General features: G+C 33.0%; 3 protein-coding genes across 3 annotated transcripts; 1 reads left to right on the top strand and 2 right to left on the bottom strand.

Moving 5' to 3' along the window:
- Nucleotides 1-920: 920 nt before the first annotated feature.
- LOC119602390 (4-coumarate--CoA ligase 1-like) lies at nt 921-3,932 on the top strand. Its single transcript, XM_037953884.1, has 4 exons — nt 921-1,335; nt 1,402-1,588; nt 2,704-2,823; nt 2,901-3,932. Exons 1-4 carry the CDS (start codon nt 984-986, stop codon nt 3,874-3,876), a joined length of 1,635 nt encoding a protein of 544 aa, XP_037809812.1. The 5' UTR covers nt 921-983; the 3' UTR covers nt 3,877-3,932.
- Nucleotides 3,933-4,837: 905 nt separating this feature from the next.
- On the bottom strand, nt 4,838-6,691 carry LOC119602391 (4-coumarate--CoA ligase 1-like). The gene is made up of 4 exons (XM_037953885.1): nt 6,340-6,691; nt 6,091-6,277; nt 5,881-5,997; nt 4,838-5,813 (listed from the first exon to the last, which is right to left on the bottom strand). Exons 1-4 carry the CDS (start codon nt 6,689-6,691, stop codon nt 4,838-4,840), a joined length of 1,632 nt encoding a protein of 543 aa, XP_037809813.1.
- A 2,360-nt stretch (nt 6,692-9,051) lies between these two features.
- On the bottom strand, nt 9,052-11,021 carry LOC119602388 (probable 4-coumarate--CoA ligase 1). The gene is made up of 4 exons (XM_037953882.1): nt 10,667-11,021; nt 10,418-10,604; nt 10,168-10,284; nt 9,052-10,090 (listed from the first exon to the last, which is right to left on the bottom strand). The coding sequence occupies exons 1-4, from the start codon at nt 11,016-11,018 to the stop codon at nt 9,115-9,117; spliced, it is 1,632 nt and encodes a 543-aa protein (XP_037809810.1). The 5' UTR covers nt 11,019-11,021; the 3' UTR covers nt 9,052-9,114.
- Between the last annotated feature and the right edge of the window lie 834 nt (nt 11,022-11,855).

Consider the following 11,855-nt stretch of genomic DNA (forward strand, 5'->3'; position numbering starts at 1 on the left):
ATTCTATGTAAGGAACCTAAGATTGTAATTCATTTTTTATTATAAGATTTCGTTCATATTTGCAATTATTGCTATAAGCCTTTTATTATTATTTTATAATCACCACTAACAAAGGTTTAAATAAAGATTTACTCGTAAAAACAATATCATAAAATTTCTTAATTACACCGGCTAACAAAATTTCAAAAGAGTCGAGTAGCCAGAGTTAAAAACACTTTACTAAAGGACTGAACTGTGCTAAACTTCGATATCTCGAAAACCTGATATGATGGAAAAGTTGTAATTGATCTGAGTTAAAACTTGTTAACCTAAGTTATTATAATTTTTGTTAATTTAGATTCCTTCTATAATTCAATAATCTGACAGTAGAAATGTTGACATTTAAATAGTTTATAAAATTTGCCTTATCATTTTAAATTCACTACAAAATATTTTTATTGAAAGATGATTAAAAAAAAAAAATAAGCCTCCTGTCTGCCTAAGACAATTTAATTTACACACCTGTCTGCCCCAACATTCGATAAAAGACAAATGTTTATAATAAAATAAAACATTCTAATGCATTAAAACATTATAAAAATTTTATAACATTTAAGTAATAAACTTTCTAAAAACATGTACTAACACTTACCCCCCAAACAATTTATCATTGTTCATTGTAATTTTTTTGTTTTTTTATGGAGCAGAAACTTAAATTTTAACAACAATCCTCAAAAATTTCCATAAATCAGAGAGGAATGACTGGATCTAATACATAGAAGCCAATAAAAAGAAATTTGTTATGAGTTGTTGTTTGTTGCTACCAAAAAACGGTTAATTTGAATATCTCTAGATAATTAAAATAAAATTTGTACAGATTAGCACAAGCAAAGCTAACTATTTAAAAAGGCCTTCTTCAGCTAATTTAGACATCAGTTCAAATTTATACACTGTTTAGATCATTAGAAATTCTAGCTAATTAACTCCTTTTAAATAATTTCAAAATGTATGACTACTTGTGCCAATACGATAAAGAACAAAAAGTCTGGACCAGTGCCAAGAGGCATGAATTCTACAATGAAAATGTTTCGGCCGGAGAATTGGCATATTTTGTTATGCGCAATACAAATCCCTCGGAAGTTATGCAAATTTCAGACTGCGATGGCACTGTTATGACTTATGGCTCCGCCCTAACTACAGCTATAAGGATTGCTCAACATTTTGAGACGATTGGTTTAACGGAAGATGATATTGTGAGTATTTTTGCTCCCAATACCACATATGTTATGCCTGTGGCATTGGCTGCCTGGTTCAATGGCACTCCTTTCCAGCCCATGAACACTGTAATGGAAACAAGTAAGTATTTAAATTGGATTTGGTAAAGAACAAAAGTTATAATTTCCTTTTTCCTCAATTTTTTAGATGTTTGTATACAAATTTTCGAAAAAATTAAACCCAAGATTATATTCTGTGATGGTTTACATTATGAAAAGTTGAAAAAAGCTTCAGCCGCTTTTAAACCAGCTATTTATACAATTTGTAATCATGTGGAAAATGTGCCTAGAATCGAGGAACTATTAGAGCCCACGAAGAGTGAACAGCATTTTAAGTGAGTATTGAAAAAGGAGAAATTTCGCAATCGATCTTGTCCTAACACCAGAACTAGTTCAGTTCCAGTTCAGTTCCAGTTCAGTTTTAGTTCAGTTCTAGTTCAGTTCTAGTTCAGTTCTAGTTCAGTTCTAGTTCAGTTCTAGTTCAGTTCTAGTTCAGTTCTAGTTCAGTTCTAGTTCAGTTCTAGTTCAGTTCTAGTTCAGTTCTAGTTCAGTTCTAGTTCAGTTCTAGTTCAGTTCTAGTTCAGTTCTAGTTCAGTTCTAGTTCAGTTCTAGTTCAGTTCAGTTCTAGTTCAGTTCTAGTTCAGTTCTAGTTCAGTTCTAGTTCAGTTCTAGTTCAGTTCTAGTTCAGTTCTAGTTCAGTTCTAGTTCAGTTCTAGTTCAGTTCTAGTTCAGTTCTAGTTCAGTTCTAGTTCAGTTCTAGTTCAGTTCTAGTTCAGTTCTAGTTCAGTTCTAGTTCAGTTCTAGTTCAGTTCTAGTTCAGTTCTAGTACAGTTCTAGTTCAGTTCTAGTTCAGTTCTAGTTCAGTTCTAGTTCAGTTCTAGTTCAGTTCTAGTTCAGTTCTAGTTCAGTTCTAGTTCAGTTCTAGTTCAGTTCTAGTTCAGTTCTAGTTCAGTTCTAGTTCAGTTCTAGTTCAGTTCTAGTTCAGTTCTAGTTCAGTTCTAGTTCAGTTCTAGTTCAGTTCTAGTTCAGTTCTAGTTCAGTTCTAGTTCAGTTCTAGTTCAGTTCTAGTTCAGTTCTAGTTCAGTTCTAGTTCAGTTCTAGTTCAGTTCTAGTTCAGTATTCAGTTAGTTAGTTCAGAGTTCTAGTTCAGTTCTAGTTCAGTTCTAGTTCAGTTCTATGTTCAGTTCTAGTAGTTCAGTTTCTAGTTCAGTTCTAGTTCAGTTCTAGTTCAGTTTCAGAGTTCTAGTTCAGTTCTCAGTTCATAGTTCAGTTCTAGTTAAGTTCTGAGTTCTAGTTCTAGTTCATTCTAGTTAAATTCTAGTTCGTTAGTTCTAGTTCAGTTCTAGTTCAGTTCTAGTTAAATTCTAGTTCAGTTCTAGTTCAGTTCTACTTCAGTTATAGTTCAGTTCTTTACTTCAGTTCTAATGTACAATAATTTTTTATAATAACGGCCCAAACCTTTGACTAAAGGTCCCACTCAAAACTATGGTCAATTATTGCTTTCATCGGGCACCACCGGCTTACCCAAAGGAATATGTCTATCAAATCGTTATGTCATTTCAGATATGGCGTAAGTTCTCGATTTAACACACTTTATAGCTTAAACGGAAACTAATTTTAAAACCTAATTCTATTATATTTTTACAGTTTCACCTATCAATATGATACAATTTTCTCCACCAGCAGCATAGATTGGTTGACAGGTCTGGTAACTCTCTTGACTAATGTTTTGGTAGGAGGAGTAAGAGTTATAACTAGTAAACCCTATTCCGCGGAATATTTGCATGAAATTATTACCAAATACAAAATTAGTGTTTTAGTCACTAATCCCTCCGCCATGTTGGAGTTGACCTCATTACCCATTTTCTCCAAGAAATCTATGGAAAGTATACGCATGCTAATTATGGGTGGCTCCTCATGTCCCGAAAATACTCTAAAGGTTATACGCAGCAGTTTAACAAATGGTAAATTGCATTTCGGTTATGGCAGTACTGAAATTGGCGCTATTGCTTTCAACAATCGTGATTACAAATTAAAATCGGTGGGTCAACTTGTACCCAATTTACAAATGAAAATTATGGATACTACCACAGGCGAGCGTTTGGGTCCCAATGAAAAAGGAGAGGTGTGTTTGCGCAAAACTAATGATCAATGGTTGGGTTATTATAAAAATCCTGAAGCCAATAAATCCACCATAGATGCTGAGGGATTTGTACGCACTGGCGACTTGGGTTATGTGGATGATGAACACTATTTGTTTTTGCTGGATCGTTGTCGTGATGTTATGAAATATTGGGGCTATAAATGGTCACCTCATGAAATTGAAGTATTGGTTGCTGAAATGCCCGAAGTTAAGGAAGTTTGTGCTTTTGGTGTTTACGATAGTGTTAACTTGTATGTACCTGCTGCAGCAGTGGTGGTAAAACCGGGCTGTTCTTTGACAGCACAAGATGTGGTGAAGTTTATGGAGCGTCGCAGTGAAGTTCATTATAAACATTTAAATGCTGGTGCTTTTATTTTGAAGGAATTGCCACGTAATAGAAATGGCAAAGTTATGAGAGATAAAGTTTTGGAAATATGTTTGGCTATGAAAAAGGAAGAGAGTGAACAAGTGGATAGATAAGAAGTTAAAAGGATTTAACTTATTTTTTTTATTGTTTTATAGAATTTTAAAAATGGAATTTTAATAATTTTAAGTTAACATTTGTTTTTTCTTTTTAAATAAAATGTGCTAGAACAGAAAGTTGTAAATTCCTTTTTTATTTCTATAGCTTACGAAATACAATTCTTACTTTCGAATCAGTAACAATTTGGGGGATTTACCCCAGACATTTTGATAGATGTTACGGATATAAATTATCGTCAAATAAACCTTTAAATGCGATTCTCACAACACAATAAAGGTCCTTTTTGCTCTACGAAGTGTTCGAACGGCTATACGCTTATAGCGTGGTGAGATTTACTCCAAAAGAGATTTACTCACTCGATACTTGAATAGGAATTAAAGAGTTTCTTGTTCTTTAATAATCCTTAATAGAAAAGGAAAACGAACAAACTTTTTTAATGAATTCCTGAATCCCTGAAAAGGCTCAAAGTCGAAACTCAAAATAAAGCGTAAATGATCTATGAATTATCAAAAGGAACTAGATTTCACTCCCACAATTATAAACAATGTCCAAAGTTCTTTAAAATAGTTAATAACACCTCAATAGTTTTCTCCAATAACTAAAATATCAAAGAACTATGAGAATGATCTATTACTTTCAATGGAATCGATTTTGACGAAGAAATCAGAAATGTATCCATTTAATATAAAGCTCAGCAATGATGTAATCTTCATCTCAATATTCTGATATTGAGAAAATCTGCTTAAACATTGGTTCCAAACGCTTGTTTGGTATTTTGCACCAAAATGTTCAATCTGTAGATAAGACAGAAGAGATTTTATAAAAAGGAATTCAAGGACTCAAGGATTATTTAAACAACTTTTTCTTTTAATATATTTTATTAAGGAAAAACAAACAAAAGTTAACTTCAACAAAAGTTCAAAAAATGTAATGAATTAAATAATAGAAATCAACTCCTTATCTATCCACTTCTTCACTTTCCTCCTTGTGCATAGCCAAACACATTTCCCGAACTTTCTCTCTCACAACTTTGCCATTTCTATTGCGTGGCAATTCATCCAAAATAAAAGCACCAGCATCTAAATGTTTATAATGGACTTCACTGCGACGTTCCATAAACTCCACCACATCTTTTGACGTTAAAGAACTGCCCGGTTTTACAACCACTGCTGCAGCAGGTACATATAGTTTAACATCATCGTAAACACCAAAAGCACAAACTTCCTTAACTTCGGGCATTTCAGCAACCAATACCTCAATTTCGTGAGGTGACCATTTATAGCCCCAATATTTCATAACATCACGACAACGATCCACTATAAACAAATAATGTTCATCATCCACATAACCTAAATCGCCGGTACGAACAAAACCCTCAGCATCTATGGTGGATTTATTGGCCTCGGGATTTTTATAATAACCCAACCATTGATCATTAGTTTTGCGCAAACACACCTCTCCTTTTTCATTGGGACCCAAACGTTCGCCTGTGCTAGTATCTACAATTTTCATTTCAAAATTGGGTATAATTTGACCCACCGATTTCAATTTATAATCACGATTATTATAAGTAACAACACCCAATTCAGAACTGCCATAAGCGAAATACAATTTACCATTTGTTAAGCTGGAGCGTATAAGCTTTAATGTTTTTTCGGGACATGAGGAGCCACCCATAATTAACATGCGCATACTTTTTAGTGTTTCCTTGGAAAAGATGGGTAATGAAGTTAACTCCAGCATGGCAGAGGGATTGGTGATGAGTACTGTAATTTTGTATTTGGTAATAATTTCATGTAAATATTCTGCAGAATAGGGTTTGCTGGTAATAATTCTTACTCCTCCTATCAAAATATTAGTTAGGAAAGTCACCAGACCTGTCAGCCAATCTATGCTGCTGGTCGAGAATATCGTATCATATTGATAAGTTAAACTGTAGGAATATATTAAATGGGGTAGTTTAAAATGGATCGCAGTTTTGCTTAAATCACAAAACTTACGCAAAATCTGATAGAACATAACGATTAGATAAACATATTCCTTTGGGTAAGCCGGTAGTGCCTGAGGAAAGCATAATAACCATAGTTTGAGTGGGACCTCGAGATAAAGGTTTAGGCCTGTAGTTAGAAAAGTTGAATGTCAATTTAATGCAAATTATTTTAACTCAAGCTGTTTAATGGGACAAAATCTTTGAAGTCTTTATTACTCACTTGTAATTTTGTTCACTTTTTGTAGGCTCTAATAGCTCCTCGATCCTTGGCACATTATCCAAATGATTACAAAGTGTATAAATAGCTGGTTTAAAAGCGACCGCCGCCTTTTTCAACTTTTCATAATGTAAACCATCGCAGAATATAATCTTGGGTTTAATTTTATCGAAAATTTGCATACAAACATCTAAAGAAATAAATCGAAATAAAACCTGGCTTTATTCTTTCAAAACCTATTTACTAACTCACTTAATTCCATAACTGTATTCATGGGTTGGAAAGGAGTACCATTAAAAAGAGCAGCCAATGCCACGGGCATAACATATGTTGTATTGGGAGCAATAATACTCACTACATCATCTTCTGTTAAACCCATCTTCTCAAAATGTTGTGCTATTCGTATGGCTGAAGTTAAAGCGGAACCATAAGTTAATACGGTGCCTTCGGAATCACTAATTTGCATGACTTCTGAAGGATTTGTATTACGCATGCGATTAAATGCCAATTGGCCGGCCGATACATTTTCATTGTAGTACCCATGTCTTTTAGCACTGGTCCAGAGTTTTTTCTCCTTATCGTAGTTACACAAATAGTCATGCATTTTGATACTAATTCCAAGGCTTTCGATCTTTTTCAACTTCTTCAACTAATGTCTAAAATTGCTAAAGTAGGCCTATTTAAATAGTTAGTTTTATTGTTTACCATCTCTTGTCTGTTGCTGCTAATCTGTTCAAATTTAATTTTATTTTTCTAGAGATATTTAAATTAACTATTTTTGGCATCAACAAACTGCTTAAGGTCCATTATCTCATCTGGCGTTTATCGTTTAACCGTTAGATATTCTGCCGTTTAAAATAATTTGTTGCGCGAAAACTGACAATTCATTATCGGGGGCCTGTTATTTTCTAAATGCCCCCGGATATTTTCAAGAATTTTGCAAAATATGTCTATAAATATCGTAAATATGATCAAAATCCCTGAAAAACTCTCGATTTTTCATATAACCGTCTGTCCATATGTTTGTTTAAAACAAGTTTCGGTAATATCCAGATATATTCGGGATCCAAGTCTTATATCATTCTATCAGACATGAATTAGAAATCTTTTTATTACGAAAAATACTTTCAAAATATAGAAAATGTTATAAAAATTTCCTAAAAGTTCATGATTTCTCAGATACTTTTGTATATATCTCGAACACAACTAACTGTTCGAGATATATTTAAAAAAAAGTTGAAGATATGAGTTGTTTTCTCTTATTACGCTCATATCTCAATCATTTATGAATAGAAATTGTAAATGTTTTTCAATAAATTTTAAAAAGAATAATGTTTTTATTCCTATATATCATAATGAAGATTATTTAGAAGATTTTTTACTTGTTAAATTTAAGTTTCGTCTAAACTACAGAGATAAATTGTTTTTGGGAGGTAAGTGTTAGTGTCTGATTTTAGAAATTTAATTACTTGTTTATCATAAAATTCATATCTTTTATCGGATGTTATGCTAAACAAATCGTATAATCTTCTATTATTATACGGACACGTGAAGTCTTATTTTTTTTTTAAACCACCTATCAACAAAATGTCTATTTTTAGAGAATTTAACATTATTAAACTATATTAAGTTGATGAAAATTCCACCTCAAGATTATTGGGTTTTTAGCAACAATTGTAAATAAGAATAATCAAACAACCTAGAGGAAGAAGAAGGGGATCTCGTCTAGAAAGTAAATCTTAATCACGACTTAAATGTCGTTCACGATCTCTACTAGAAAATATTTGGTAGTTCATGATCATTATTATTGAGAAGTTCATGATCTGGACAGTAGTTTTTTATGTTAAAATATAGTACTTTATGATCTCTCGTGAATCGTTCATGATCACAACTAGTAAATAGATCATGACCTCAACTTAAAATCTCCACGACTAGTCCATGCTAACGATTAGACAGTAGTTGGTGATCGCGTTAAATTAGTAGTTAATGACTAGATCTCGACTAAAGAGAAGTCAATGATCTGGACTAGAGGGCAAAGATTGTGATCTTGACTAAGTAGTACATGTTTCGACTAAAAAGTAGTTCCTTATCACGATTTAATAGTGGACCTTGATATTGATGAGTTCATGATATCATCTAAGGAATAGTTTATCACCTTTATGTAGTGCAGAACATGATCTAGGTTAGAGAATAGTTCATGATCTTGACTAAAGAGTAGTTAGGACTATGATCTCGTATAGAAAGGAATTCATAATCACGACTTAGGTATAGAGAGAATAAATTATGATCTCGACTAGAGAGTAGTACCTGATTTCGAATAATGGATGGTGGACCATAATATCGACAATCTTGACTAAACAGAAGTTTATGATCTTGACTAGAGAGTAATCTTGAATAACGATCAGTTTACTTGTAAGACGTATAAGATCTTAACTAGTGAGTAAGTTCATGATTTCAACTAAAGACTCTACTAACATACATATTTCCATAATCTCCACTAGAGAGTAGTCTATAATCTCAAGTAAAGATTAGTTTGTGATTTCAACCAGAGAGTAGTATATGATCATGAATAATGAGCTGTTCACTAGTGAGTAGTGTACGATCTTCACTAGTAAGTCGTTCATGATTTCGATTGAGCAATCGGAATGAGTTAATCAACTCGACTACAGAGTAGTGCTGAGATACACGATCTAGGTTAGAGAGGAATTCGTGATCATGACTAATGAATAGTTAATGATCATCACTACATTAACTTACTCTTTAAACATACATATTTTCGTGATCTCAACCAGAGAATAGTTCATGATCTTGAATAATGATTAATTCACTAGGGACTAGTAATCAGTAAATGATTTCGACTAAAGACTAATTTATCAGCTCGACTACAAAGTAGTGGATTAAAGATCGTCTCTAAACTAACTTTCTTCTTAAATATATTTTATTTAAAATTAATCTTAAATTAGTTTAAAATTTAGTTTAAAAATTCTATAATATAATAAAAACTAAGTTATATCTATTCAATTGGCTTTATCTATCCACATGTTCATTTTCTTCCTTCTTCATTGCCAAACACATTTCCAAGACTTTCTCTCTTACAACTTTACCATTTCTGTTACGTGGTAATTCCTTCAAAATAAAAGCACCAGCATCTAAATGTTTATAATGGACTTCACTGCGACGTTTCATAAATTCCACCACATCTTGTGCCGTTAGAGAGCAGCCCGGTTTTACTACCACTGCTGCAGCAGGTACATATAATTTGACATCATCGTAAACACCAAAAGCACAAACTTCCTTAACTTCGGGCATTTCGGCGACCAATACCTCTATTTCATGGGGTGACCATTTATAGCCCCAATATTTCATAACATCACGACAACGATCCACTATAAACAAATAATGTTCATCATCCACATAACCCAAGTCGCCAGTGCGAAGAAAGCCTTCGCTATCTATTGCAGATTTATTTGCCTCAGGATTATTATAATATCCCAGCCATTCATCATTAGTTTTACGCAGACAGACCTCACCTTTTTCATTAGGACCCAAACGTTCGCCTGTGCTGGTATCCACAATTTTCATTTCAAAATTGGGTAAAATTTGACCCACCGATTTTGATTTATAATTGCTATTATTAAGCGTAATAACGCCCATTTCAGTGCTGCCATAACCACAATACAATTGACCATTTATTAAAGTGGAACGTATAAGATTTTGAGTCTTTTCTGGACACGAAGAGCCTCCCAAAATTAAAGTACGCACACTCTTCATGGTTTCCTTGGAGTAGCAGGGCAATGAAGTTAATTCCAACATGACCGAGGGATTGGTGATCAAGACACTAATTTTGTATTTGGTAATAATTTCATGTAAATATTCCGCTGAATAGGGTTTGCTAGTAATGACTCTTAAGCCCCCTATCAAAACATTGACACAGAGAGTCATTAGACCACTTAACCAATCTACGCTGCTGGTGGAGAATATTGTATCATATTGATAGGTTACACTGTAAGATTTTAATGAAGTGGTATGTTAAAATTGAGCTGTGGATTAGCTTTAAAGCGTTTGAAAGTGTAAACTTACGTAAAATCTGCTAGAACATAACGATTTGATACACATATTCCCTTGGGTAAGCCTGTCGTGCCGGATGAATGCATAACAACCATAGTTTGAGTGGGACCTCGTGTTAAAGGTTTGGGTCTGTAGATACAAAAGTTAAATTTGGAATATATTCCTTAGTCAGAATAACTCACTTTCACTTTCGTTGTCATTTTAAATCTAAATCCTCCCTTTAATACTCACTTGTAATCTAAATCCTCCCTTTAATACTCACTTGTAATATTGTTCACTTTTTGTAGGCTCTAACAGTTCCTCGATTCGTGGCACATTATCCAAATGATTACAGATTGTATAAATAGTTGGTTTAAAAGCGACCGCCGCCTTTTTCAACTTTTCATAATGTAAACCATCACAGAATATAATCTTGGGTTTAATTTTATCGAAAATTTGCACACAAACATCTAATAAAGAAATAAAGTCCCAAATCGTAAAAACTTTCTCTTTCTGTTCATTTAATACCCACTTGTTTCCATTACTGTATTCATGGGCTGGAAAGCAGTACCATTGAACCAAGCTGCCAAGGCCACAGGCATAACATATGTTGTATTGGGAGCAAAAATACTCACCATATCATCTTCTGTTAAGCCGATCGTCTCAAAATGTTGTGCTATTCTTATGGCCGAAGTTAAAGCGGAGCCATAAGTTAATATCGTGCCCTCGGAATCGCTAATTTGCATGACTTCCGAGGGATTTATATTGCGCATGTTATGAAATGCTAATTCTCCGGCTGAGACATTTTCATTGTAGAATTCATGTCTCTTAGCACTGGTCCAGAGTTTTTGATCTTTATCGTATTTACACAAATAGTCATACATTTCGTATTATTTTAAAAATTATTAAATTTTCTTTAATTTCTAACTTTCTTTATAATGTTTTAATTTAAACTGATGTCGAATATTGTTAAAGTAGGTCTTTTTAAATAGATTTATTGTTGTCCACCTCTTGTCAGTTTGTGCTAATCTGTTCAAATTTTATTTTACTTATCTAGAGTATGTTTATATTAACTATTTTGATACTCTCTATCGAAAGAGATAGGAGCATATTGATTTTTTCATTCCGTTTGTAACACATAAAAATAGCTCTCGTAAAGTATAAATATTCTGGTTGCTTGTACAATTCCAACAAGATCAAGACATGTTCGTTGAAGGCATGATAGAGCCCAGAGAAAAGGATTTAGAAAGATGAAATTTTTCCAATATATTCTATATTGATCAGAACTGTTTGAAATTGAATGTGGGTAATATGGATCCACAGCTTCATGTAGCCCCTATAATAGATATGTAAACAAATTGCTTAGGGCCCCAAATATCTTTGGGGTTCTATCTTTATATCATGCTTTCTAAAATCGTTCCATAAATATAAGATATGTATATCATCAAAAAGAAATGTATTCAAATTAGCTTTTCGGCACTGCCGATTATAGAACTCCTAATGTTAAATTTAGGATTTCCCATAAAATATACTATAATTGTTTTGAGGGGTAAGTGTTAGTAACAGATTTTAGAAAGTTAATTACTAGGTTATCGAAAAATTGATGTAATCTTTTGTTAAATAGAACATAATAAAAAGTTCTTGTTTTTAATAAAGACTTGCTATAACCAGTTTCCCACAATTTGTGGACTCTAGGTGTTATGGTTTCACTAAAAGACTTC

Source organism: Lucilia sericata, unplaced genomic scaffold (genome assembly GCF_015586225.1).
Source record: "Lucilia sericata isolate MDLA Ls3-8-SP2 unplaced genomic scaffold, ASM1558622v1 Contig000226F_arrow, whole genome shotgun sequence".
In the NCBI taxonomy this organism is placed as follows: Eukaryota; Metazoa; Arthropoda; class Insecta; order Diptera; family Calliphoridae; genus Lucilia; species Lucilia sericata.